The sequence below is a fragment of the Leuresthes tenuis genome, unplaced genomic scaffold, assembly GCF_036924035.1.
Source record: "Leuresthes tenuis unplaced genomic scaffold, fLeuTen1.0.hap1 SCAF_4, whole genome shotgun sequence".
In the NCBI taxonomy this organism is placed as follows: domain Eukaryota; kingdom Metazoa; phylum Chordata; class Actinopteri; order Atheriniformes; family Atherinopsidae; genus Leuresthes; species Leuresthes tenuis.
This window is the reverse complement of record NW_027325358.1, coordinates 11889262-11915008: the sequence shown is the minus strand read 5'-3', so window position 1 is coordinate 11915008 and position 25747 is coordinate 11889262. Positions and strand designations below refer to the sequence as shown.

General features: G+C 36.3%; 1 protein-coding gene and 1 long non-coding RNA gene across 2 annotated transcripts; both read left to right on the top strand.

Annotated features, from left to right (window-relative positions):
- LOC140305210 (uncharacterized) lies at positions 1-25723 on the top strand. Its single transcript, XM_072383960.1, has 16 exons — positions 1-64; positions 1169-1225; positions 2656-2724; positions 3724-3780; positions 4203-4265; positions 4489-4551; positions 21758-21826; positions 22059-22115; positions 22211-22279; positions 22519-22575; positions 22726-22794; positions 23067-23123; positions 24554-24622; positions 25187-25243; positions 25377-25439; positions 25608-25723. The coding sequence occupies exons 1-16, from the start codon at positions 43-45 to the stop codon at positions 25721-25723; spliced, it is 1014 nt and encodes a 337-aa protein (XP_072240061.1). The 5' UTR covers positions 1-42.
- On the top strand, positions 10393-15216 carry LOC140305005 (uncharacterized). Its single transcript, XR_011915308.1, has 4 exons — positions 10393-10529; positions 12286-12375; positions 13727-13774; positions 15095-15216. It is a non-coding gene; the product is annotated as an uncharacterized lncRNA (long non-coding RNA).
- Positions 25724-25747: the final 24 nt, after the last annotated feature.

Here is a 25747-nt window from a genome sequence, read left to right as displayed (position 1 = left end):
GAGGGCAGTAACAAAAACTTAACTGAAGATAGAGAGGAGCTAATGAGGAAGCTGGATGACCTGAGTACGTATGATGATTAAACTACAGTCTACCTGTACACTGCTATCAATCAACAGATGCTGACTCAAATAGTCATGTATGGTTGTTAAACAAAGCACAAGTAAATGTTTATGTCGTTAAATTTTTTTTTATATCTAAATAGAAAATAAAAGTAGTTCTTCCAAATGGGAGTGATTTATTAATATATTGAATATAGCTATTGCTAGAATTGTCAAGTTGGTTGCAAGTAATGGGAATGACACAATTATTGGATTCACTTATGTCATTTTAAGACAAGATTAATATAATGGTTGTATGTATGAGGCATCATATCAGATTACTTTCAGTAAAATAATGGGATGATTTGACTTGCATTGCCAGTAAAACTCTGGACACACCCGTTCATTCAAAATGAAAGGGCTGTTGTGCCCCATTTTCCACTGGCACTGTATATAATTAAACTTTATCTACAATAGATCTGTTACTGAAGTTTGGAAAAAAAAATCTGTATTAAAATGAGTTGTGTATTTGCTATTTTAACATTCAGATACGTGAAAATAAGTTTGGAGGAGGTCCAAGGTCAAATGTGTCAATATCTAAACTGATCACAACAGGGACAGGGAACCTATATACAGTCTCAGATTCAGAAGAAGAAAACACCAAGTTTTGATGATAATGATAATGCAGGTATGGCAATTCTGTTTCAGTGTTGAGGCCAGAAAATGGTTGAATACAATAAAATTGATATACAGACATGATTTTCAGTCAATAAACCCACACTTCAGCTCACAGTGAGTCAGTGGAATCTACATAACATTTGTATTTATTTAGGACTGTGAGAATTACTCACAGTACTGATTTACCTGTCTGTATTTAGTTGTCAATCTGACTAAGTTGAAACTGATCGTAACCTGGGTGGGAAGGCCTTGGTGTTCCCCAAGAAAAGCTGAAGATCTGGGGATGGATGGATGGATGGATGGATGGATGGATGGATGGATGGATGGATGGATGGATGGATGGATGGATGGATGGATGGATGGAAGGAAGGAAGGAAGGGTGGAAGGGTGGACGGATGGAATTTACTTGTGTTTCCAACATAACAAGTAACTTGTATTCTCAAAATGACAGCTTTACATCATAATTCTCTGACTGAGGAGAGAGATGAGATAAAGAAGACAAAATATGGTAAGTGGGATGGTGGAAGCGTCAAAGTTTACTGTATAAATGATTAACAATTATTGAAATTGGTAGAATTAATCAGTAAAGTGAATATTTCTTTTGTTGTGGACTTCTTTTTAAATTTTGTTAATATTTCAATAAGGCATCGAGGCAAGTCTTAAAAATCGAACTGAAGAAAGAGACAAGCTGAACAGAACCATCTATGGTAAGTGTAAAGATCAAGACATTTTCTCCACAACATTAAGGGAGGTGACTATATTTTGAAAATGACTAATGCAAATATACAGTAGTGGTGCAACGGATCATCACTGCGTCAAAGTTTACTGTATAAATGATTAACAATTATTGAAATTGGGAGAATTAATCAGTAAAGTGAATATTTCTTTTGTTGTGGACTTCTTTTTAAATGTTGTTAATATTTCAAATCAGGCATCGAGGCAAGTCTTAAAAATCGAACTGAAGAAAGAGACAAGCTGAACAGAACCATCTATGGTAAGTGTAAAGATCAAGACATTTTCTCCACTACATTAAGGGAGGTGAATATATTTTGAAAATTACTAATGCAAATATACAGTAGTGGTGCAACGGATCATCACTGATCCGTGATCCGTTCGGATCAATATCTTCGGTTCGGCACGCATGTGATCAGCAGATTGATTTACGAGGGGAAAAAAAAGTTTTGCGCATGTTCAGTCCACTCACAGTGTGGTCATGGCGAGTGGAGGAACGGTGGAGCTTGAACGCCCCTCTTCATTTAACTCCCCTGTATGGGAAAAAGAGGTTAGTGGATAAAACCATGACGGTGTGTAGGCACTGTGGCACAGGAAAGTCAAATAACAGTGGAGACACATCAAGCATGGCCACGTATTTGAAGCGACATCACCCCGGTGTTTCACTGACAGGAGTGAAAACGAAGGCTGCTCAACAACCGCATATCACGCGGCAATTATGCAGCCCCTTGTTGCACAATCCGACCGGGTTAAAGCCATCACAAACTCCATGGGTGTGTTTATAGGTGCAGACATGAGGCCAAATTCGGTTAAAGGAAGGAAATATGCCGTTTTATGTTGCACTTTAAGTTGTTTTTCATTGATTATGTTAAAAAGAAGATATTATGCCTTATGCACATAAAGATGATTTTATATATTTCAATTTAATAATTTAAAAGTGTTAATAAATAAAAAGACCGTCTGTTTATTTGTCTTGTCTTTTTTTTTTTTTTTTTTTTGCTTATCCGAAAAATTATCCGATCCGTGACTCTGGTCCGCGAAACGGTCCGAACCGTGACTTATTTGATCCGTTGCACCCCTAATATACAGTATCAGTATCTATTGTTAACATGTGTGCAGTAACATGAAAACTGTCTTTGATACGCTTTGGAAAATCAACAATTTATCAGTGAAAATTAATCCAATAGATTGTTGTAATTGTTTCAGAAATTGAGGCCACTAACAGAAACTTGATTGAAGAGAGAGATGAGCTCAAGAGGAAACTGAATGACGTTGGTAAGTATCATCAGATATTGAATCCAAGAGGAAACAAGTATAGTTGTTACATGTTACATATAGAATTCTCAGAGCTGATCACTTGCATGTGCGCACCCATACATGGCTAAAAATGGGAGTGGAAATCAGGTTCATAAATGTGTACATGTTTCTCAAAAATTCTAATTTATAAAAGAGAACCATATGCACACATGGCTTTATAAATCTGATTAAAACAATGCACATACATATTTCTGCTTTTGTGCTAACACAGTTTTACTCGTGAATTTATACAGTGCCATGCACCTGCCCAAACCAGACTGTATATGAAAGATCGAAACAGTCATTGTGACATCACCTATTGTTTTTTTACGTGGAAAGGGGTCCAAACACACCTGTTCACACATTATTTCTATGTTACTGTTGTAGCTACATGAGAGTCCTAAATTTTGTCTTTGATGAAGTAGACGAAACCAACAGCTTAACACAATTATCATAAATTGCTTAATTGCCTTAGGAGGGAATGATCATGAAACTATATCAGTATTTTTAGTGTTGCTTCAAATTCATAAGCTGTACACACAATATTGGAAATATAGTAATGTAACATGTTTTATACTGAAAAATGTTGTAATTTGGTGTCATTGTTGATTTACAACATGGCAGACGGGCACAGCAGTGTAAGGGTATTTTGATGTACGATCAGCTGTTCAGTGGAACAGGTTGAAAATGTAATGAATCTTTGTTCCAACCCTCACCTGTGGTCATGAGCCGTGGCTGGTAACCAAAAGAGTATACCACCATGTCACTTTCTGGAAAGATTAAATATCTCAGCTGCCTTGGGAAGGCCTTGGTGTTCCCCCAGAAGACCTGAAAGAGGTCTGGGGATCTCTGCATAGCAGCAATGGATGGATGGATAGATGGATGGATGGATGGATGGAAGGGTGGATGGAAGGGTGGACGGATGGAATTTACTTATGTTTCCAATATAACAAGTAACTTGTGTTCTCAAAATGACAGCTTTACATCATAATTCTCTGACTGAGGAGAGAGATGAGATAAAGAAGACAAAATATGGTAAGTGGGATGGTGGAAGCGTCAAAGTTTACTGTATAAATGATTAACAATTATTGAAATTGGGAGAATTAATCAGTAAAGTGAATATTTCTTTTGTTGTGGACTTCTTTTTTAATTTTGTTAATATTTCAATCAGACATCGAGTCAAGTCTTAAAAATCGAACTGAAGAAAGAGACAAGCTGAACAGAACCATCTATGGTAAGTGTAAAGATCAAGACATTTTCTCCACTACATTAAGGGAGGTGAATATATTTTGAAAATGACTAATGCAAATATACAGTAGTGGTGCAACGGATCATCACTGCGTCAATGTTTACTGTATAAATGATTAACAATTATTGAAATTGGGAGAATTAATCAATAAAGTGAATATTTCTTTTGTTGTGGACTTCTTTTTGAATTTTGTTAATATTTCAATCAGACATCGAGGCAAGTCTTAAAAATCGAACTGAAGAAAGAGACAAGCTGAACAGAACCATCAATGGTAAGTGTAAAGATCAAGACATTTTCTCCACTACATTAAGGGAGGTGAATATATTTTGAAAATGACTAATGCAAATATACAGTAGTGGTGCAACGGATCATCACTGCGTCAAAGTTTACTGTATAAATGATTAACAATTATTGAAATTGGGAGAATTAATCAGTAAAGTGAATATTTATTTTGTTGTGGACTTCTTTTTAAATGTTGTTAATATTTCAATCAGACATCGAGGCAAGTCTTAAAAATCGAACTGAAGAAAGAGACAAGCTGAACAGAACCATCTATGGTAAGTGTAAAGATCAAGACATTTTCTCCACTACATTAAGGGAGGTGAATATATTTTGAAAATTACTTCCTAATGCAAGTATACAGTATCAGTATCTATGGTTATCAAGTTTGTAGTAACATGAAAACTGTCTTCAATTAAGCTTTGGAAAATCAATAATTTGTCATTGAAATAAATGAATCCATCAGATTGAGGATCTATTTCTGTTTCAGAAATTGAGGCCACTAACAGAAATCTGACTGAAGAGAGAGACGATCTCAAGAGGAAACTGAATGACTTTGGCAAGTATCATCAAGTATCAAGTCTTATATAGTTAGTAAAATGGTATCAGTCTTTCAAAGTTTCTCTCCAAATCATCAATATTAAAAAGTGCATTTGAAATGCATTTAATAAAAATATTAGACTGCAATCATTCACTTGTTATAGCAAAGACCTGCCACCTTAAATGGAAGATGGGATGGATTTATTTGGGACTGTGCTTTCCTTTGTGGTACCTTCTCCATCCAAAATAATGGTTTCACAGCAGTACACTGATACAGTGCCTTTTAAACCTATAATAGTTCTACAAGGTATTATACTGTGTATTTCAGGCTCTTCTCATGCTTTCTTCCATTATAAAGCTTTGAAACTATTCTTGCCTGCCTGAGTCTGCACTTGGGTCTTGTGTCCAGGAGCCAGATGCATAAATGAGGCATACTCACAAAAACAAAGTGCACCTTTTTCCACCAGACAAGCTCGCTCAAATAGGAGTGGAAATCAGGTTCATGCATGTCCATATAGTTTATCTATGACTGAGATATAAAAATGAAAACAACATGTTCTTATGGCTTTATGAATCTGGTTAAAACGATACACATGCATATTTCTGCTTTTGTTTAATAACACACAGTTTTATTCACGAATCTGTTGCAGTTTTATGCATCTTCCCTGCTCTTCAGGAACATTCCACACTGTATATAAAGATGAACACAGTCAATGGGACATCCCATATTGATTTTTTTCACTGGAACGGGGGTCTAGAACCACCTCTCAAAGTGAAAGTACCAGTCTATCGCACTGCATTTGTAGTTAACAATATTTGCCTCACCTGCACTTTTTCCTGCTGTGACAACACTAAATGTCAGCTGTTCAGTGTATCAAACTCTTTTTTCAATTAACAGATGTACGGCATCGTGCAGTGACTGAACAAAGAGACGAATTGAAGGCACATCTAAAATACTTGGGTGAGAACCTCTTTTTTTTCTGGATTTGAAAATAAACTAATTTAGCTTTTGACATCTCAGCGACAAATTGTTCACGTTTAAGCAATGCAGACATTAGGTCTGACAAAACTGATGTAAAAGACATTTGGAAAGTAGCTGCTGTATAACTGTGGACTCCATGCAAATTTTGCATGGAATGCTGACCCTGATTTATAATATGTTCTGAACGTCACAATGGACCCACTTGAAATAATAAATTACATATGGTGGATTCAGACAACTCTTCAGAGAATATGGCCATGACTGCAGAGCAGTCTGTAAACATAATCACACCAAAAGCTTTTTTATCATCTCATCTGAAAGGCTTTTCAGTTCTAACTAGAAGGAGGAGAGTTTCAACTGATAACTAGTTGAAAGAGCATCTACCCACACTTGGCAAGTCATTGAGGTCACATGTGTGTCACTGATACACCTGATCATTGATAGAGCAATTATGAGTCATTATTACCAGTAAGTTGTTCACCTGCCTGACCAAACATGTTTGTGAACCCACCTGGGGAATAGAGGCATGGTTGCATTGTAAGTGCTACTAAGGTGATACCTGAGACCACCTCCTACTCAAAGATGATTTTTCTAGTTTACATGGCTGGCTTATTTGACTCCTCTGTCAAAACAGCTATCTTCTTTGTCCAAAATGTATACATTGCTGTCCTCAAGAGCGTCCCTTCGCCTAAAGGTGGAGGTGAACTGCTGAGTCTTGGCCTGAGGAGCTGGCTCTCATGTGTTGTGTTCTGAGCATTGATTTGTTCATGACCTCTTTAACAAAATCACCAAGTAATGTATTGAAAAATCATTTAAATTCTAGCACCCTATTTGTCTGTTTTTTGTGTGTGTTTATTTTTAGCCCATTGTGTGAAATTTTGTCACTATCTGTCTCTTGGTCACCTCAGTCAGACTGACTTGCAAGTTCAAAATCTAGTCTGAAAAGTTCTCAAAAATAGTATTCTATTATATCAGTGGCAAACATAAAATCAAGAGACATGATGAGGCCAAAATAATCTTCTGTAGATAGCAAAGTGCAAGCTGGGTGCATTTATTTAGCCAGAATCCAAAGACAGACCAAACATGCCGTGAGACAGCTTTAGAACACTCTGCCTATTGTCTTGGGGCTTCACCTTTTATTCTGAGTGTGCGTCCTTCAATGTTTGCCCTCTCTCCTGTTTTCATATTTCTTAACTACAGCCCTCTTGTGTCCCAACTTTCCTCATTTTATGAACATTTGGTGGGTCATTTGTTAAAAGCCATCTGAAAGGCCCGTCATTAGCCGTCACATTTTCTTTTTAATTACACAAATGAATACTTCTGTGGTTGTGAGGTTACATAATACACGCAGTTAGTAACACACATAGATTGATAAAACATTTAACAGAAATATAAATGCAATCGTCTCTAGGGCTCCTTTTTTCTCTACAGCTACCACACTAGTTTGAAAGGGATTTAAGGTTTGATATCTGACTAATTTGGTATTTATATCTTAATTTTTTCATTGTTCTGATTCCATAATTAAATCAAATTTCTCTCTAATGTTTCTCCATTAATTATGTTGATTAATATTAATGATAGATTGATGTTCTCTGTTTTTTTACAAAGGTCAACAAGGATGGGTACTTTTCAGAGGTAGTGCTTACTATGTTTCCAATACCAAAAAAAACTGGCAAGAAAGTAGAAATTACTGTCTTCAAAGAGGTGCAGACCTGATGATTATCAATAGTGAAGAAAAACAGGTAGGTGTATGAATTCGTGTGCATGACAGACATGACACCAATATATTTTAGAATAAAACGCATAATAGTTAATGAATGCAAAGATCATCAAGGCAGATAATACTTTTACATCACTTCATGATGGTTGACTCATGTTAATGTCTCTCTTTTTAAACTAGAATTTTGCAAACCAATTAAAAAGGTACATGTGGATTGGACTGACTGACTCAACCAACGAAGGGACATGGAAATGGGTGGATGGGACTCAATTGACCACAAGGTTTAAGTTTTGATACAATTTAAATTACTCTTGTTAATACAGGCTTCTTATACCACAATATACAAATGACTAACACTAAGCAGGTAAAATCTGACCGAAATTCTGACCCTCTTTTTGTGTCTTTTTTAGCTACTGGTCTCAAGGTGAGCCAAATGGTAAAAGAACAGAAAACTGTGGGAACATAAAGAGTTTTGACAACAAAAGAAGCTGGAATGATGAACAGTGCTCCTTATCACTCCAGTGGGTTTGTGAAATGAAACTTCCAGAATAGATGAGAAATACAGAAATAGAGCTATTATATGTATCTCTCAAAAGAAGCTTTTAAAAAATAAATCACACCTTTTCAAAGTATTCCTCAGGTTTGAATGCCATATACAGATTTATTGCTTAGCATGAATATAAAGTGAGAGGTTAGTCTTAGCCACACACTGCTCTGTAGTCTGCTTTGCTTGCAAAATAAAGACTTGTGCTTTGATTAACTGTAAAACATTAAATGTATATTGTTTTGTTACTGTCATCATTCTACAGCAATTCAATTCTGTAAAGCCTTAATGTCTTTCTTAATGAATGAATGAATGAATGTGAATTCTCAAAGCATTCACATGGTTATTAAGCCTGCTTACCATTGCTTGCTCATATACCAACCACAATGTACACAAGGCAATAGTTTGTTGTTGCTGCTCACTTATTTTATCTGATATTTACTGAAATAACTGAAAGATAAGAACAAGAACCTACAGGATACAATGAGAAATCTAGCGACTTTTATTACAAACATCCCAAGTGCTGCCTCACATCAATGAGATCTTTTCCCCCATTACAGAAACATCTTTCCTCGCCTCTACTCTGCTCATCAAAAGCAGCAGCATTGTTTGAGAAAATTTGTACCTTCAAACTTTCTCCCTAAGAGATAATTGTACATGAAACTGTAGTTGAATTACTGCACATATGTTGTCTGTAACATAGTTGAATGGTGATCACATTGACATTTGTTAAAAACAAAGCAACAGCACTTTAATAGTGACTAAGGGTTAAACAGAAACAGAATTATATGTCAATCAGAGCAGCTTTATTGGGAGTGTGGCTATGTTAACACATGTTGTATATGTTAGCTTAGAGAGCAGGACACAAGCAAACAGATGTAAACTGATGTGGCATGATGACTAGTACACTATAGAAATTAAATTTCAAATAGTCAAAGCTGATATATATCCATTAATTCATTCATTTCACCCACTTCTTGAGTCATTTGCCATACTACAATGTCATAGCACTAATTATTTTATACCAGCACTAAAACAAATCAGCTGGACCTCAAAATTCTGCTGATCAATTCCCAAACCCAACAAGACAGTGAATATGAGTTAAAAGCCTGACAAAAGAACTCTCTCATATAAATGTGTTGTGCTTGAGGGGTTCATGAACTGTGTCTATATTTTCTATTGTCTATATTGAATTTTTCTAACTGAAAAAAGGCTGTTTTTAACTGACAGACGTGAAGTGAGAGTCATTCATTCACTTGCCATGTCATATCTGTAAGCAAAAAAGTGGGCTCCAGCACTCTGTTAGATTTGATTATATAAAGTATAGGCAGGGTACTAAAACCACCATTCTTTTTTAAATAAAAATTGGAATTGGAATATCCTGTTGGTTAGAAATTAAACAGAGTATAGCAGGTAAGAAATTATGTCACCATACAAATTGATATTTTATTGGATATTAAGATGTTTTGATGGCTCCCTCTTCAGCTGGAACTGAAGAGACTTGTACTGTTTTTAAGCACAGACTGTTTGGTTAAATTAACAATTACTTTTCACAATTCTCTGGAAATTAGGGATAATTTAATTTCCAGTGTAAGTTTCTTACCTTTTCTGCTTACTGTTCCAGAGTGTTCAGGCTAAAAGAGTCCCTCTGTACCAGAACACCTTTTAAAGTTCCGGGTGAAAACATGTCTCCATTAAGGAGGGGGGATAACATGTTTGGGATAAAGTCAGTAAGATTTTAGAGTGCAAGGCATATTATGCAGTTGTGTTAAAGCCTTTTTAATTGTCAAATGTTTGTTTTTCAAGATAGTTGATTGTTATGATTTGGTGTATTTTCTTGTTGGGGGACTGTTCTCTATAGAATCAGATGGTAGAGCCTGGGTAGTAGTGGGAGGCTTTAAAAGGCAGTCAGTTAAGATCAGAAGCTGGTTAGGCTGCTATTATCCTGGGCTACATGCCCTGCAGAGGGTGGCAATGCACAGATTCCTGTCATTTGGATGTCTGTTGGTGAATAAAAAAACTGGTTGGTCTGCACTGACTCTCTGCCTCAAGCCTCATCTGTGAACCGGCCGCTATCGGTCATCTTAACAAGTACATACAGTTCCACTGATCAAGAACAAAACTGATGTCATCAGCAGATGTGTGAATGTCCTCATCTTTGTTCATGTACAGAAGCCACTCCACTACAACTGCAAGGTCACACAGAGAGTCGCTGTTTCTGCATTTTGTACTTTTAACTTTTGAAATTGTTCAAATGAGGAAGAACATACTACATTGTTGCAGCCAAAAAGAAGAAGCAGTTCACAGACCTACTGTAGTCCAACACAGTTACTGGAGTGAAAGATGGCCTGTTATGCCCATGAATCAGAAGTTATTCAGAATATTGAAAAATTCTATGAGGTTCCAAACAGGAGTTTTACCTTTAAAATTGATACCAGTGAGGAGGTTGAAAGTTCTACTGCTGTGCCTGGTGAGAAAGAAATTCAATGTTCAATCAGTTATCAATGTTTAACAATAGTACGATTTTTTTTTAGTTAACCATAATGGTAATATCAAGAAAGCAAAATATTTTTACATATTTGTTACAATTACAATATGTTATTGGACTATGTTATTTAAGTGCCTTGAGATGACATTTGTTGTAATTTGGCGTGATGTAAATAACACTGAATTGAATTGAATATACAATTGGGAACAGTGCAGAGCTCCCGTTTTGTTTCTGTTGGTAATATGGTGGGGAGGAAGAGTTGGAGAGAGTCACTTGAAGACTTTAGAGGAGAATTGTGTTAGGGAGAGGTAAGGGTGAGGAAAGAGGTAAGGGTCAAGGAAAGGGAGTTGGGGGAGAGTTGAAAAAGTGGGAGAGGTTAGAATGAGGGAGGGTTTGTGGGGTCATAGATAGGAAGAGGATGAAAGGGAAGTTAGAATAAGGTGAGAGTGAAAAGGAGGACAGAGAAAGGTTAAGCTTTGGGTAAAGCAGGATATTTGAGCATTTTGGTTTTTGAGATATTGTGGATGTGTCATTTCAGTGGGTTAATCAGGAAGTTGTGGCATTTTGGCCCTGTCTTTGTTATGATTTAATTTATTCTATGCAGCTAGAGTAGGGAGATGAGGGGTATCTGCACACTTCCTCGTAGCTAGAATAAGTTTTCAAAATTTCAGGATAATCACCTGTGATATTGTAATGGTAATTTCAAATGTCTTTGGTACAACTGCTTAAGAAACCGCCACAACATGCTTTCCCATCTGCACATCAATTGTTTTTAACCATTTGTCTCTTAATTACCATCGAGATCTAATATCCTGCATTCTTCCCCAAGTGTGAGACACCCCCCAGGGGTGTGGTTAGGTGACGGTCAAACAAAAGGCCAAAGGGCACCCAAAGATCAAAGCCCCTTTCCTTGCCTCCTAAGGGGCGTTTCCTCAGGTATAAATGTTTTAGTCTCCCCGTTGTTCGGAGTCTTTCTTCACCATGACCGCTGAAAGTGCTGATTGACCTTTTCTGACCTTTGTCAGCAGGCAAAAAGAAGTCTCTATTTCATTTTTCATCAGAAGTAATATGACAAAAACTTCCACAACAGCATACAACAGGGTTGACAAGCAGTCTGGCTGTTAGGTACTCCATTGTGATGGTTAACGTTAGGTCAGGAATATACTTACTTCGTCATGGGTATAATCTTTAACACTATACCCAAATTAATGGCTCCTTATCAGGCCACTGCAGAGCTTGATGACGGGCTGATCATTTGAATCAAGTGTGGTGGAGGAGGGAAACATAGAAAACATGCAGGACAGTGGGTCATGAGGCCCGGAATTGAGAAACATTGTTTTACACAGCCTCCAGTGGGGATCTACATATAGCACCTTGCAAATGTGTAACGTTAACTTCTGAGCACATGGACAAACATAGCTCCAAACAAACTCATGATACATGAGGCACTCATGATAAATGCAAGTACTTTCCTGGCTTAAGGGGAGTGTGTGTGTGTGTGTGTGTGTGTGTGTGCGCATGTTTGCGTGTGTTTGCATACCTTTCTCTAGTTTTCTGCACATAGATGGGGGCTGGAACAATTTCAGAGTATAGACATTGTGTAATGTATGTTAAACCTTGTTGAAGGTTAAAGCTTCAACAAATATTATTACAGCAGGTTATAGGAAATAAATGTATGTTGATGAAATTTCATTGGAAGTAATGTAAAAATTTTTGTTTATGGTCTTGCTGTACCCAGGAAGAAAACTGCTCAGAGGGATTGCTGTGAGTTTCTGACTCTTGTGTATCCTTCAGGCCACGCTTAATATTTCACTGCGTCTTCCATTTTGTAAGTTAAAGTTGATTATTTAATCGTATTACATATATATGTATATATGCTATTATTATTACATAATACTGTATATAAGCACTCATGGTTAAGTCATTATAAAGTATGACTCAAAAATTAACAACTGTGCAGAAAACAACAACATTTTTACTTATGATGAATCTATACACCCTGGACAGGTTGTCAGACCTTCACAGCAACAAAGATAAACAGAGAGTCAAGATAACAATTTCACATTTTTCACTATCCTAACATACAACTTTTTTTATGACAAATAAAAAAGATACTTTACAATAAAAAAAGGAAAACAGCTGTGCGTTAGAGAAAAATAACTGGTGTCTGTCACAGTTTATGTTTTAATAGTCTTGTTTTCAGTTTCTCATGTTTTCAGGTTATGATCTTTCCATGTTTTTCCCCTGCCACCTAATTTCACTCATGTCACCTGCTTCATTGTCATCAGCTGCACTTCATCACTAATCACTCCCTCCACAGCATTTAGTCTCCTGGTTTCCTTTCATTCATTGCAGAATCCTCACCAACCCTTCATGTCATGATCACCGAAGTTAAGGCTGGTTTCCTGCCTCATAGCCTTGTTAATTTATTCGTAGTCATAGTATTTATTCCATAGCCTTGTTTTTTTTCCATAGTCTTGTTTTGTTTTCACAGTCTTGTTAATTCACCGTTTAAATATTTTTGAATCCAGCTCTGCCGCGCTTTTTGTTATTGCTCCCTGTTTTGTAAATAAACCTTTTTTTGAGTCTGAAAGAACTGCATCTGGGTCCTGCCTTCCACCGATTCTGACAGTGTCAAGTTTGAATATAATACTGTTGTTCTAAATTTGAATGCTATCACCAATAACTGTGTCTTTACCAACTACTAAACTTGTTATATTTTTCTTGTTTTTGAGCTTAGAGGTCAAAATAATTCAAAATAAAAAATTTTATTATTATTATCAAGCTTTATTCTTTTATCAAACTAAATTTTAAACAAATAGATGAATTCATAAATAAACATAGAATTCTTCCAATGATCAAGTTCAAAAGTTGTGAAAGAGATCAGAAATGGTCAGATACAAATGATTCTGTCATCTGAAATAAGGTGCAATTTTTGTAGCTTGACATAAAAAAGTTCATGCAAACCATGACAGAAAAATGATCAGATTGATTATGTTAAATTACATAAAATATGATATGCATACAGTTGTAAAATGTTCTATTTCAGTGGGTGTTATAAATAAGTTTTGGGTAAAAGTAAACTACAGTAATTAATACATTTAATGCGTGAAATGAGATTTGACATGATTTGTAATTGATGTAATAATGTAAGTAATCTTTTTTTCCCAAAATGATAGATTCTTCCCTGACCGAAGAGATGAACGAGTTGAAGAAAACCAACTTTGGTGAGTATTATGATGAAACACCTGTATTAATCAGAATAGAGTCTTGTTGTAAGAGACATGTTTAAAAGGCTGTAATGTGCTAAACTGGTCCAATTGTTGTCACATTTGAGTGAATTGATAGCACCATATAGGTGGGAACTTTCATTCAGGTGACAGGTTTTGATGCACAGAAGAGCAAACAGGTTATTGATTGCTACTTGATGTCATGTGTTTAGTTCTGCTATCGATAATACTGTGGAAAAAGAAAAGAAGGATTTATGGAGAGTCACGTGGATGCTTTTAGAAGGAATGAAGACTAGTTTTGAATTATGCATTTTGGATATTTTTTTCATTTAATAAGCCGAAGGCACTTCCAGCAGCAAGGAAAACGTGTAAGTGCCCATGCTAACAGCGTCTCTGTGGCTTTAAGTGTAGGCTTAGCCGCTACACTTATTGTGAACGTGAGGACACTATCTGGCCACATCACCAACTTCACTAAACTCTGAGTATTTTTGAAAGATTATTTATAAAAGATGGATGTGGCCATCATGGTCATTTGGTAGGGCTCCAATTCAGCATTGGACGCCTTCTTAAGTTTTAGTCGCTCAAAGTAAAGTCCTAAGAGTAGATCTGAACAAACACCTGAGAACCTGAGAAGAATTTTTGTTTCAGGCCATAAGCAAGTTTATTTTTGCTGTAAAGTTTGCACTTTAGATGGGTTCCATATGAGTTGTCTTCCTTTTGATCAGTAACAGTAACTATTTTCTTTTCCACTGAGCAGCTGTGCTCTCAGCAGAAATGAACGTCTAACTATACACCGCAGACACACAAATCCCTATGATTTGGGCAGAAAATTAAATGACAAAATATATGTCACAAGGACCCATACAGACCCTTTTCAACAGGTAAATGCACAAAAAATATAATGGCCTCAAAGGCAAATGGTAAATTATTTTAACGTATATAGCACCTTTTAACCTTATTTTTGGTTTGCTCTATTTGTTTTCATACTTCCAGCCATCATAAAGTCCGGAAACTATTAATGCCTGCCAGGGCCTGTCTGTACTTGTGTTCTGTTTGTATTCTCCTGTCACAAACCCAACTATATATAAAAGACGAGCATAGTCTTTGTGACGTCACCTATTGAGTTGGAGATTATTGTTTTTCTCTTGAAGGAAGGTCCAGGCACACCTCTATACATTATTTGTTACTTTTGCAGCTACAAGAAGTACTTGGAAGAAACCAACAACTTGATAGAGTAAAACAATAGATTTATCTATTTCAATTTGTTCAATTTCAATTTCAATTGATCAAAATCCATTTTGTCAATTTATTTTTCAGGAATTGAGGCCATGAACAAAAAACTCACAGAAGAAAGAGATGAGCTGAGAAGAAGGCTAAACAGCTTTGGTAAGTACAATAACCAAATCATGTCACTATTTTAGTGCCCCTTTTCATTAATATATGTCCAACATCAGTACAAATGTAGTGTGATAAAGAAGATCAAATGAAAATGATCTGGGGGGGACTTCAGAAATGGAAAATGAATTCTTACATGCATTGTATTGAGTGTTACTGTGTATAACCTGCAAATGACCGAACTGCAAGGTACCACCCTGTCCTGTTTTCTTAAATTCCTCTTTATAATGGTGAGCTTGTTATAATAAGATAGATGCACTTTAAGGGGGACAGGGATGAATCTGATATTTACAACTGTGTCTGGGTAACTTCAACTGTGGTTTGAGAAGGGAAGGTAGATTAGATAAAAAACAATCAACTATACCCAAGGCGTGACAAATGGGCAAAATAACTGTTTTTGCCTCAATGGTCAGAGCAACTCTGTATTTTGTACTGTGTTGTTCTCTCTTGCAAGATATTATTATAAAAGCCTCTTATATCCACAAGTCACTAGTCATATCCATATGGTTAAATATCCTAACTCAATCACAATTAGGCACTAAATTCGTAAACAGTGACACGATGTTATATTCAAGTTCCTTCATCCATCCATTTTCTATACCTTCAATCCGTCGGTCGGGTTGCGGGGGTCGCGTTGAACTTAATTATGAAATGACGCAGAATTTGCTCAGCTCAGAGCGTAGAATTATTATGAAGCACTTACTGTGCTGGTTTTATTGTAGTTCCTATTGACCACCAGCTAGCTCTGCCAGTCATGCTTCCTTGATTTGATTCATAGAGGTTCATTAGAATGTATGTGACAGTTGATATTTACATATTAGATAAAGAATATTTGAGGATTACATTAGAACATAAACTCATACCTCTGTTGTACAATGGAGAATGATGTGTACTTGTTTTTCACAACGAGAACAAAGAGGAAGGGGAAGACTTCTCTTTCACAGCTACGGTCCCACACTCATTGGAAACCACTGACACAGTCAGCAGTCGCAGACTGAAACCAACAACCCCAGCCATTGAGCAATATGTCGACCAAGCAGTCTTAGAGGACGACATTGGTTGATACACCCTGTGCAGGCATGGGGAAAGGCTTAGCAACATTAACCAAACAAAACAGCAGTTGTGACTTCCTGCTTTTTGTTTACCGTTTACATGTTGCAAAATATCACTAACAAAACTGGAAGAATTTAAACCAGCTGGGTAAATCAGGCTAAAGAGAGGGACTAAAAGGGCACAAAATGGGATGAAGCAAATTCATACACTGTATTACCAAAACTATTCACTCACCCATCCTAATAATTAAATTCAGGTGTTCCAATCACTTCCATGGCCACTGGTGTATAAATTCAAGCACCTCGGCATGCAGACTGCTTCTACAAATATTTGTGAAAGAATGGGTCGCTCTCAGGAGCTCAGTGAATTCCAGCGTGGTACCGTGATAAGATGCCACCTGTCCAACAAGTCCAGTAATGAAATTTCCTTGCTACTAAATATTCCACAATCAAGTGTCAGTGGTATTATAACAGAGTGAAAGCTATTGGGAACGACAGCAAGTCAGCCACAAAGTGGGAGGCCACGTAAAATGACAGAGCGGGGTCAGCGGATGCTGAGGCGCATAGTGCACAGAGGTCGCCAACTTTCTGCAGAGTCAATCGCTACAGACCTCCAAACTTCATGTGGCCTTCAGATTAGCTCAAGAACAGTGCGTAGAGAGCTTCATGGAATGGGTTTCCATGGCCGAGCAGCTGCTCCAAAGGCATACATTACCAAGTGTGATGCAAAGTGTCAGATGCAGTGGTGTAAAGCACGCCGCCATTGGACTCTAAAGCAGTGGAGACGCCTTCTCTTGAGTGACGAATCACGGTTGCCAGGAGAACGGTACTTGTCTGACTGCATTGTGCCAAGAGTAAAGTTTGGTGGAGGGGAGATTATGGTGTGGGGTTGTTTTTCAGGAGCTGGGCTTGGCTCCTTAGTTCCAGTGAAAGGAACTCCGAATGCTTCAGCATATCAAGAGATATTGGACAATTTCATGCTCCCAAATTTGTGGAAACAGTTTGGGGATTGCCCCTTCCTGTTCCAACATGACTGCGCACCAGTGCACAAGGCAAGGTCCATCAGGACATGGATGAGCGAGTTTGGTGTGGAAGAACTTGACTGGCCTGCACAGAGTCCTGACCTCAACTCGATAAAACACCTGAATTGGGATGAATTAGAGCAGAGACTGTGAGCCAGGCCTTCTCGTCTAACATCAGTGTCTGACCACACAATTACTCTTCTGGAAAAATTGTCAAAAATCCCTATAAACACACTCCTAAACCTTGTGAAAAGCTTGCCCAGAGAAGTTGAAGCTGTTATAGCTGCAAAGGGTGGGACGATTAAACCCTATGGATTAAGAATGGAATGTTACTTAAATTCATATGCGTGTAAAGGCAGATGAGCGAATACTTTTGCCAATATCGTGTATGACTTACCACCAGTCCCCATGTACAAAAAATGTAAAAGACCGAATATAACTTGTAAAAACATGTTGAATCTACTGCACCGAAATGTTTTTCTGTGATAATTTTCCCGATAGATAGATAGATAGATAGATAGATAGATAGATAGATAGATAGATAGATAGAGAGAGAGAGAGAGAGAGAGATAGATAGATAGATAGATAGATAGATAGATAGATAGAGAGAGAGAGAGAGAGAGAGAGAGAGAGAGAGAGAGAGAGAGAGAGAGAGAGACAGACAGACAGACAGACAGACAGACAGACAGACAGACAGACAGACAGACAGACAGACAGACAGACAGACAGACAGACAGACAGACAGACAGACAGACAGACAGACAGACAGATAGATAGATAGATAGATAGATAGATAGATAGATAGATAGATACAAAGATACAAAGATCACATAAAATATAGAAAATGGATGAAAACTGAATCAAGATTTGAATAGAGAAAGGTAAGTGAAAACATTGCTTTTCAAATTGAATTGGGTGATATTTACTTGTTGAAACAGTTTCTATTTACATTTTATCAAATAATAAAAGTTTTTTGGCTTTGCAGAATATAGTATGTGTCAACAATGTCCAAAAAAAGAAGTTGAGGAATGCCTCCCACAAATCTTTCAGCTGAATCAGCAGTGAAAGTTTCTGTTGACACAAGTGAAAATAATAGAAAGCTATAAAAGGAGAATCCCATCACACACTAGGACCATTTGAGGAAAACACTCTTACCATCACAAATGGTTCTTCACAAACGGGAATACGAAATGTCCACATTATGCGAAAATACCTGCTCCTGTGAAGACAGAAAAGTGACTCCTGCAGCAACGGGTGAGAAGGAAATCCTTTGATTCAATAATAATTTAGAGGGTGGATTTTAATCAATAAAGCAACATGGATAGCAAATTTTAACATTGATGTCAGTTATTTTGAAATTGCAGTTCACGCATTCATGCGGTAGGCACTTGAATATGTCCCCATGGTGTTAACGGTTTCGTTTTATTAAGGTTAAGCAAATAGTGATTTTGGTAAGAGGAAATCAGGAGATGAATCCATCTTTATTTATGTTCTCTGAAGTGATGCATGTTGGTTTTACACACAGGAATAAAACTGTACAAGCTGGTTGCTGTCACCATTGGACTCATATGCATGCTACAGGCAGCTCTCAACATTTCTCTGTGTTTTGCTCTGTGTGAGTAACCTTAACACCTCATTGTTGTTAAAGTCCTATCCACAGATGGACTGCAGCCCTGCCTTTTGCAGTATTTAAAAGCAGTGCAATATTATTTTCCAACTTAGTCAGGCCTCCCCATGCCAGTTCCCTGGTATAAAGTACATCCATCCATCGGGGCACACCCCGGACAGGTCATTGTCCAGAATTAATTTATGAAAACAGCTGTTTAGCATTTCACTTCTTTGAGCATTTCACAAGAAGCCTGTGAGTTCCTGCAGTTATATAAAAGCTAGATCATCACTTATCCACAACTCATGACTGTTTAGTACAGTACAGCTAGGCAATTATAGTATCTCTATTTTAAAATCAATTTGTACATTTAACAATGATACTGACCAGTCTAATAGAAATACACTTATTCATTCTTTGCCATTCATACAGAAAATTATTGATTATAAATTAATAAACTTCAGTTATTTGAAAATTTACATTTCTATGAGTAAATAAACTGATCACTACTATATCTATGGTAGAGCTAAAGAAAGTAGGATAACCTGATAATTCAAGATAATTGATTATGAAATCTCTGTTTTAGACATTAAATCTGGTAACAAAACCCTGACTGAAGAGATAGAAGATCTGAAGATCAGCTTTGGTATGTATGCTGTTGAAATGTCTCCAGTTATCAGGACTTGGATCTGATTTGGAGTCAGTCCACTTCTAGATAAAAACAGGTGCTAAAAGTGTCCAACATGCATTGTATCAAGTGTATCAGTGATGAGCTAATGTTTTAAGAACATCAGTGGAAGTTCTTTATATGTTCTCTAAATGGATTATTGAGTTAGTTTCTGCAGAATCTGTAAACAATAGATGACACTTAAACATACAACTCCAATTCTAAAAATGTTCGTACACTGTGTAAAAAGTAAATAAAAAACTGAATGCAATTATTTGCAAATCTCATAAACCAGTGTTTTACTCATGATAGCACAATGAACATCATATGTTGAAAGAGAGATATTTTACCATCACATTAAAAATATTTGCTCATCTTGAGTTTGATGGCAGCAACATGTCTCAGAAAGGTTAGGACGGAGCCATATTTATCACTGTGTAGCCTCTCCTGTCTTTTAACAAAAAACAACAGCCTGTTACCTTCTCGGAACTGAGGAGACCAGCTGCTGGACAGTTCTGGGTCTTCTTTTTAGCTTTTTGTGCTTCATGATGCACTAAAATGTTCAGTTTATTTTGTGTGTAAGTGTGAGTGTTTGTGTTCAAAGTCGCATCCTTGTCATGGCTACAGAAATTATACATTTTGATACATCCACGACCATGAACTCCTTTTTTTTTGTAATAACAGGTGCTATTATGACTTAAATAGAATAAAAAGTGTAAAAAAAAAACATTTTAAAAATTTAAAAAAAAACTTTATAGTTGCAGCTGATCAAAAGATTTAGGCTTTGAAAATGGAAAATAAATTAATTCATAGGATTTTTATAGCACTTTTTCTTCTTTTTCTTCTTTTTCTGAAGGTTCTCCACAGAATATTGTAAAAATATATGTCTCTCAAAACCATGTTGATGCCATAAATAACTGGATGACAGCTAGTTATCTTTCATTTAACACTAAAAAAACAGAAGATCTTGTTTGTTATCTTGACAGCTTTGCTTCCTAATTGTGATTAACCATCTTGGCTCTTTATTATAATTGGTTCAATCACTAGTCAGAAATGCAAGTGTTCCCTTTGACCAGCCTCTTAGTTTTGAAAATCATATTAATAGTCGATTTTCCGCTTTTTTCATCTACGAAATCCAGCTCGCCTCAGTCAAATGGTGTCCAAATTGAATTAGAAATTATTGTTCAGGCCTTTGTTTCCTCACAATTGGACTATTGTAATTCACTAACTCATCTTTGGGTCGCTTACAAATGGTCTAAAATGTGACTGTGAGGCTACTTTCTTGGTCCTCTAAGTGATCTCATGTGACACTTGTTTGTTGTCTTTGAACTGGCTCTCCATAAAATTCAGACTTCAGTGTAAGATCTATAAGAGCTTGCTTTTAATTTGTGGAATTTGTTGTTTTTCATTTGTTGATTATTGTTGTGAAGCACTTTGTGATCCTTATCTGGAAAGATGATGTCTGCATAAATTTGACTTACTTACAGTCAAACTTACAGTGCTGTCTGAGCACCTTAAGATCACAGCTATCCAATAATGATTTTCATGTCTCATGTTTCCTGTCCTGAATCTTTTATGATATTAGTCTTTGAAAGTCTTTGCAAGTCTTTGCATGTTTAGAAACATTATTCTTAAATTGCTTGACAATTGGCTTACACAGTTTTTTGCTGATTGTTGAAACTCTGTCTTTCTTCTGAGAGACTCTACCACCTCAAGGTTCTCTTTTCATACTCAGTCAGGTTACTCACCTGATGCTGATTAACCGTGTTGCTCCTGCAGCTGTTCCATTTGGTTGCATCTTATTTTTGCTGCCTTTCATTTCCACAACAGGGGCAAATTCAAGTTGAGCTCATATTTTTCATAAAATAGTAAGATGTCTCACTTTCAACAGTGAATATGTCTTCTGCTCTATTGTGAATAATGTATTGTTTTATGAGATTTGCAAATATTGTCTTCTGTTTATATGACTTTTTTTTAATTGTGGCTGTATTTGACTGCACATTATCAACAGATATATGTGTCAAAATTAAGTGTCTCACTGGCTGTCGATGTAAGATGATTCTTTTATAATTGATGATAAACTGTCAAACAGGTTTTGGTGCCAAAGTCAGAAATCTGCATGAAAATGGAACCAAGTTGTACTCGGCTATCTATGGTAAGTATGATGATGAAGACATCGGTTGTCAAGACTCCGTTTAACCAAGATTGGATACACAGATAACTGATTTTCTTTTTCAGAAACTGAGGCCAGTACTAAAAACCTGACTGAAGAAAGAAATGAGCTGCAGAGGAAACTGACTGACTTTGGTAATTATGAAAAAATGGGAAAATTTCGGCCCTCAGATCAGGTCATGGTTTATTAGACCCGCACCTTCCTATTCAAAAAGCATTATTTATGATAAGACATAGGATAATATGTAACATCTATGGGTTTTAAATAAAGGTTGGAGGGATCACAGGCTCTTTGAATGTGAACATAATCTAAGTGTGTTACTTTTAATGTAAGTAATGCAAATGAAATCTCCACTTCATATTACAGTTTCACAGCATGATTTGCTGACAGCAGAAAGAGACGAGCTGAAGAAGGTCAGCTTAGGTAAGTATGATGATGAAATTACCACATTATTCAGAACTTCGCTTTGACAGGTTATAAATCCAAAACATCAAACACCATTTAGAAATATTTTTCAGACACTGAGGCCAGTAATAAAAACCTAACTGAAGAGAGAGATGTGTTGAAGTGGAAGCTGAATGACTTTGGTAAGTATGAAAATAAAACTGCATTCCTTATCAGAGCTTGAAACATCAAGGGCAAATTAATTTATAGGTGTTAAGTGAAGTTCCCCTTTAATTATTCTAATTCTGTTTTATTTTATCAGCTCCAGGAAAATAATGCTCGTTTGTCTAATAGATACACTTTCTATATTAATTAGAATTTGATTCTGAATGTTATTTTATTTTGTGGCAAGTAACAGTAACTTTTTCTCTCAAAATGACAGTTTTACAGCATGATTCCCTGATTGAAGAGAGAGACGAGTTGAAGGGGATTAACTCCAGTAAGTATGATGATTAAACCCTTTCATTAATGCATTTTGAGGGATGTCATTACTGTACTACCTGCCATAGATGACACTGATATGACTGTTACTAAACATGCAATAAATTTTGCATGTTTAAATTTTTTATTCACTTTTGCCGTGTTTCAGATATTAAGGCCACTAATAAAAACTTGACAGAGGAGAGAAATGAGCTGAAGAAGAAGCTGAATAGTTTGGGTTAGTATGCTGACAAAACTACATCAATAATCAGATGCTGAACCTAACACGGAACAAGTTGTTTATAGTCGTCACATGTTACATGGAAAGCTTTCAGTTAAATGCTCATTCTGCTCGTCATAGCTACAGGACGAATATACGCTATCATCAGCTTAGAACTAAGAAAGCTATTGGTATCATGAATGAGTTAAGAATTACAATTAATTTAGACTGTTTTTTAATTATGCCAAAAACTGGAATGAAAGCAAATAAGTGCATTTTCAAAATTACAGTTTCAAAGCATGATGCCCTGATTGAGGAGAGAGACAAGTGTACGAAGTCGAACTTTGGTAAGTATAATGGTACAATCACTCCTGTAATCTGGGATTGAATCTGATTGTTTAAATATACAATCATATCAAAATGAGTATTCCCTATGGAAGTTATTGGCTTTTTAACTATTTATTGAACAATGTTATTGTTCAGTCACAAAAGTAAATGCCCCGGTACTTCCTTGCTACAGAGCTTTGTGTTGCCTCATTTAGCAGACACAAAATCTTGTCAGTGACTTGCATTTCAAGTTCATGGCATTTCCGACTCTCTTATCCCCCAAACATTTTAATGTGTTTTAATGTGTGCTTTGAGTAGGTTATTCACTTCACAGTACCTTGTCTTACTTCTGTTTTAGCAATTTGAGTTATACTGTATATCCTGGTGTGTTTTGGATCATAGTTTTGATCCACATCCTTGACAAGATGGGAAATTCGGGGCTCAATCAATGATTGCAAACTGCCTAATCCTCAAGGCAGTGAGAAAATCAAAACTGTACCCAAATTGCTTTTGTCTGTATCTCTTTTTGTTGTTATTAATAGGAGTATTGAAAGGTTTTAAATACAATTGTATGGTTTCAGTGCCCTTGTGCATGTATGATGCAAACAGGTTATGGGTTAAGATGGCTGCTCGGGCATTGTTGGAGGACCTCACTAATGTGACTTTGAGAAGAGAACAAATATCATTCTTGTTATATGACACAAGATAATAGCTGGTTTATACACCAGACTGTATTACAATATACAGCAGTCTGTATAACTGTGTCTTCCAGCTAATGATTAACATTTCAACACAAGGATGTTTTGCCAAAAATACAGATTACATTTATCTATTGCAGATAAAGCAGGAGTTGCCAATCCTCCTCCTACAGGCTTGATGTTTTTTTGGCTTCTCATTTTAAATCTGACCATTTTTTGCTCTGAATTTACAGAGTTGATGTTTCCTCTTAGCAGTCCAGTGATTTCTGTTCTGTTTGCAATTTTAGACATGGGGCCATATAACAAAATAGATTTAATTCTCTTCCAGTTTGTCAATGGTTTCATTGTCATGTCTGTATAGTTGTGGTGCAGAATGTGTTTTATAGAAGTGGAGTGTCAGCATCCATTCATAGCTAAAGATGGAAATCGAAATTAGGCCTGTGCATATGCATAAAATGAGAGAGATTTACAAAAGAGAGCAACATAGTCCAACATCTTCATAGATCTGTGTGCATACACACAGTTCTAGTCATGGAAGTGACAAACTCGTAATCAGAGAATTAGGCATCTGACCCAAACTGTTACAAAGAATAGGTAAGATATTGATTATATAGTGATTCAACTTGCACAACCTCTGACGTGATTAGAGGTTTGGACACACATTTCTGGCTTCACATGGTTGTGCAGAGGGGTTAGATCAAGAAAAAGTTATTAGTCACTCAATGGAATCAATATTTGTTCATTTCTTCTAGATATTGAGGCCATTAATAAAAATCTGACAAAGGAGAGAGATGAGTTGAAGACAAGCCTGAATCTCTTTGGTAAGAACTATGATAAAACTATATCAGTAACTGAAGGTTGGTTCACAGGGAACAAGTCCTATAAACTTCAATTGAAATTTCCATTAAACCCTATTAAATTCTCACAGAAGTGGACTGACTCCTCTTTCTTTTCAAACTAAACAAATGACCTGAACTTTATAAGTGTGACACACACCAATCAGTCACTCACAGACAAATGCTACTGACAAATTAAGTAAATGATATTGATTGTCAATATTCCGCTAGAACCCCTTAAGTCATGTAATGACAGTACGCCATTTTGATGACTAAATGTTTTGTGAGTATCTTCTAAATCAATACTCCTGCATCTGACTAACCTAACCTCAAAGGTCCTGTGTCAATGCCCACAAATGTTTTTGCAATACAATTGGGACCAGTACATAATATCAAATTAGTGAATTATTGCTGTATATAGTAAGGTATGATATGAATTATAGTTCATTGTAGTTATTAATGTAATCTATTTTTTTTTTACAAATTATGGAAATAATGGATAAAATGCAATAAATGACAATGACTTTCCCTGTTATTCCCTGTTAACAGTTTCACAGCATAATTCTCTGACGGAAGAGAGAGACAAGTTGAGGAACATCAATTTTAGTAAGTATGAGGATTTAATTACACCAATAACCAAGGATTTCATCTGATGAGGTGCCCATCTATTACTAAATACATCATGTAAAAAGTAATAAGATTTGATCATCTGAGCTCCAGTTTAAAACTTCTCAACCAGGTACTGAAGCCAGTTTAAAGAGTGTAACAGAAGAGAGAAACAAGCTGAACAGAACCATCTATGGTAAGTACGTTAAAATAGGAGAAGTTAAAGGATGAGATTCACATATGAATGGATCAGCATACTGAGTGATCTGCAGTGTTGCAGTTTTGCTTTTTTTATATACATATAAAGACTATCAATTTTTTCACTGATAAAATAAAGCAATCATTTATGTTGACTGTATTTCAGATATTGAGAGCAGTAATAAAAACCTGACTAAAGAGAGAGATGAGCTGAAGAGGAGGCTGAATAACTTGGGCAAGTATTACTTTAAAACTATATCAGTCATTAAAGTGTGGATCTAACTGTGGGTTGCTAAGAGGGATCAC

Coding starts and splice junctions, on each gene's coding strand:
- LOC140305210 (XM_072383960.1), top strand. CDS start 43: ATGAGGAAGCTGGATGACCTGA. Junction 23,124..24,553: donor GTGTACGAAGTCGAACTTTG/GTAAGTATAATG, acceptor CATTTCTTCTAG/ATATTGAGGCCATTAATAAA. Junction 25,244..25,376: donor GTTGAGGAACATCAATTTTA/GTAAGTATGAGG, acceptor CTTCTCAACCAG/GTACTGAAGCCAGTTTAAAG.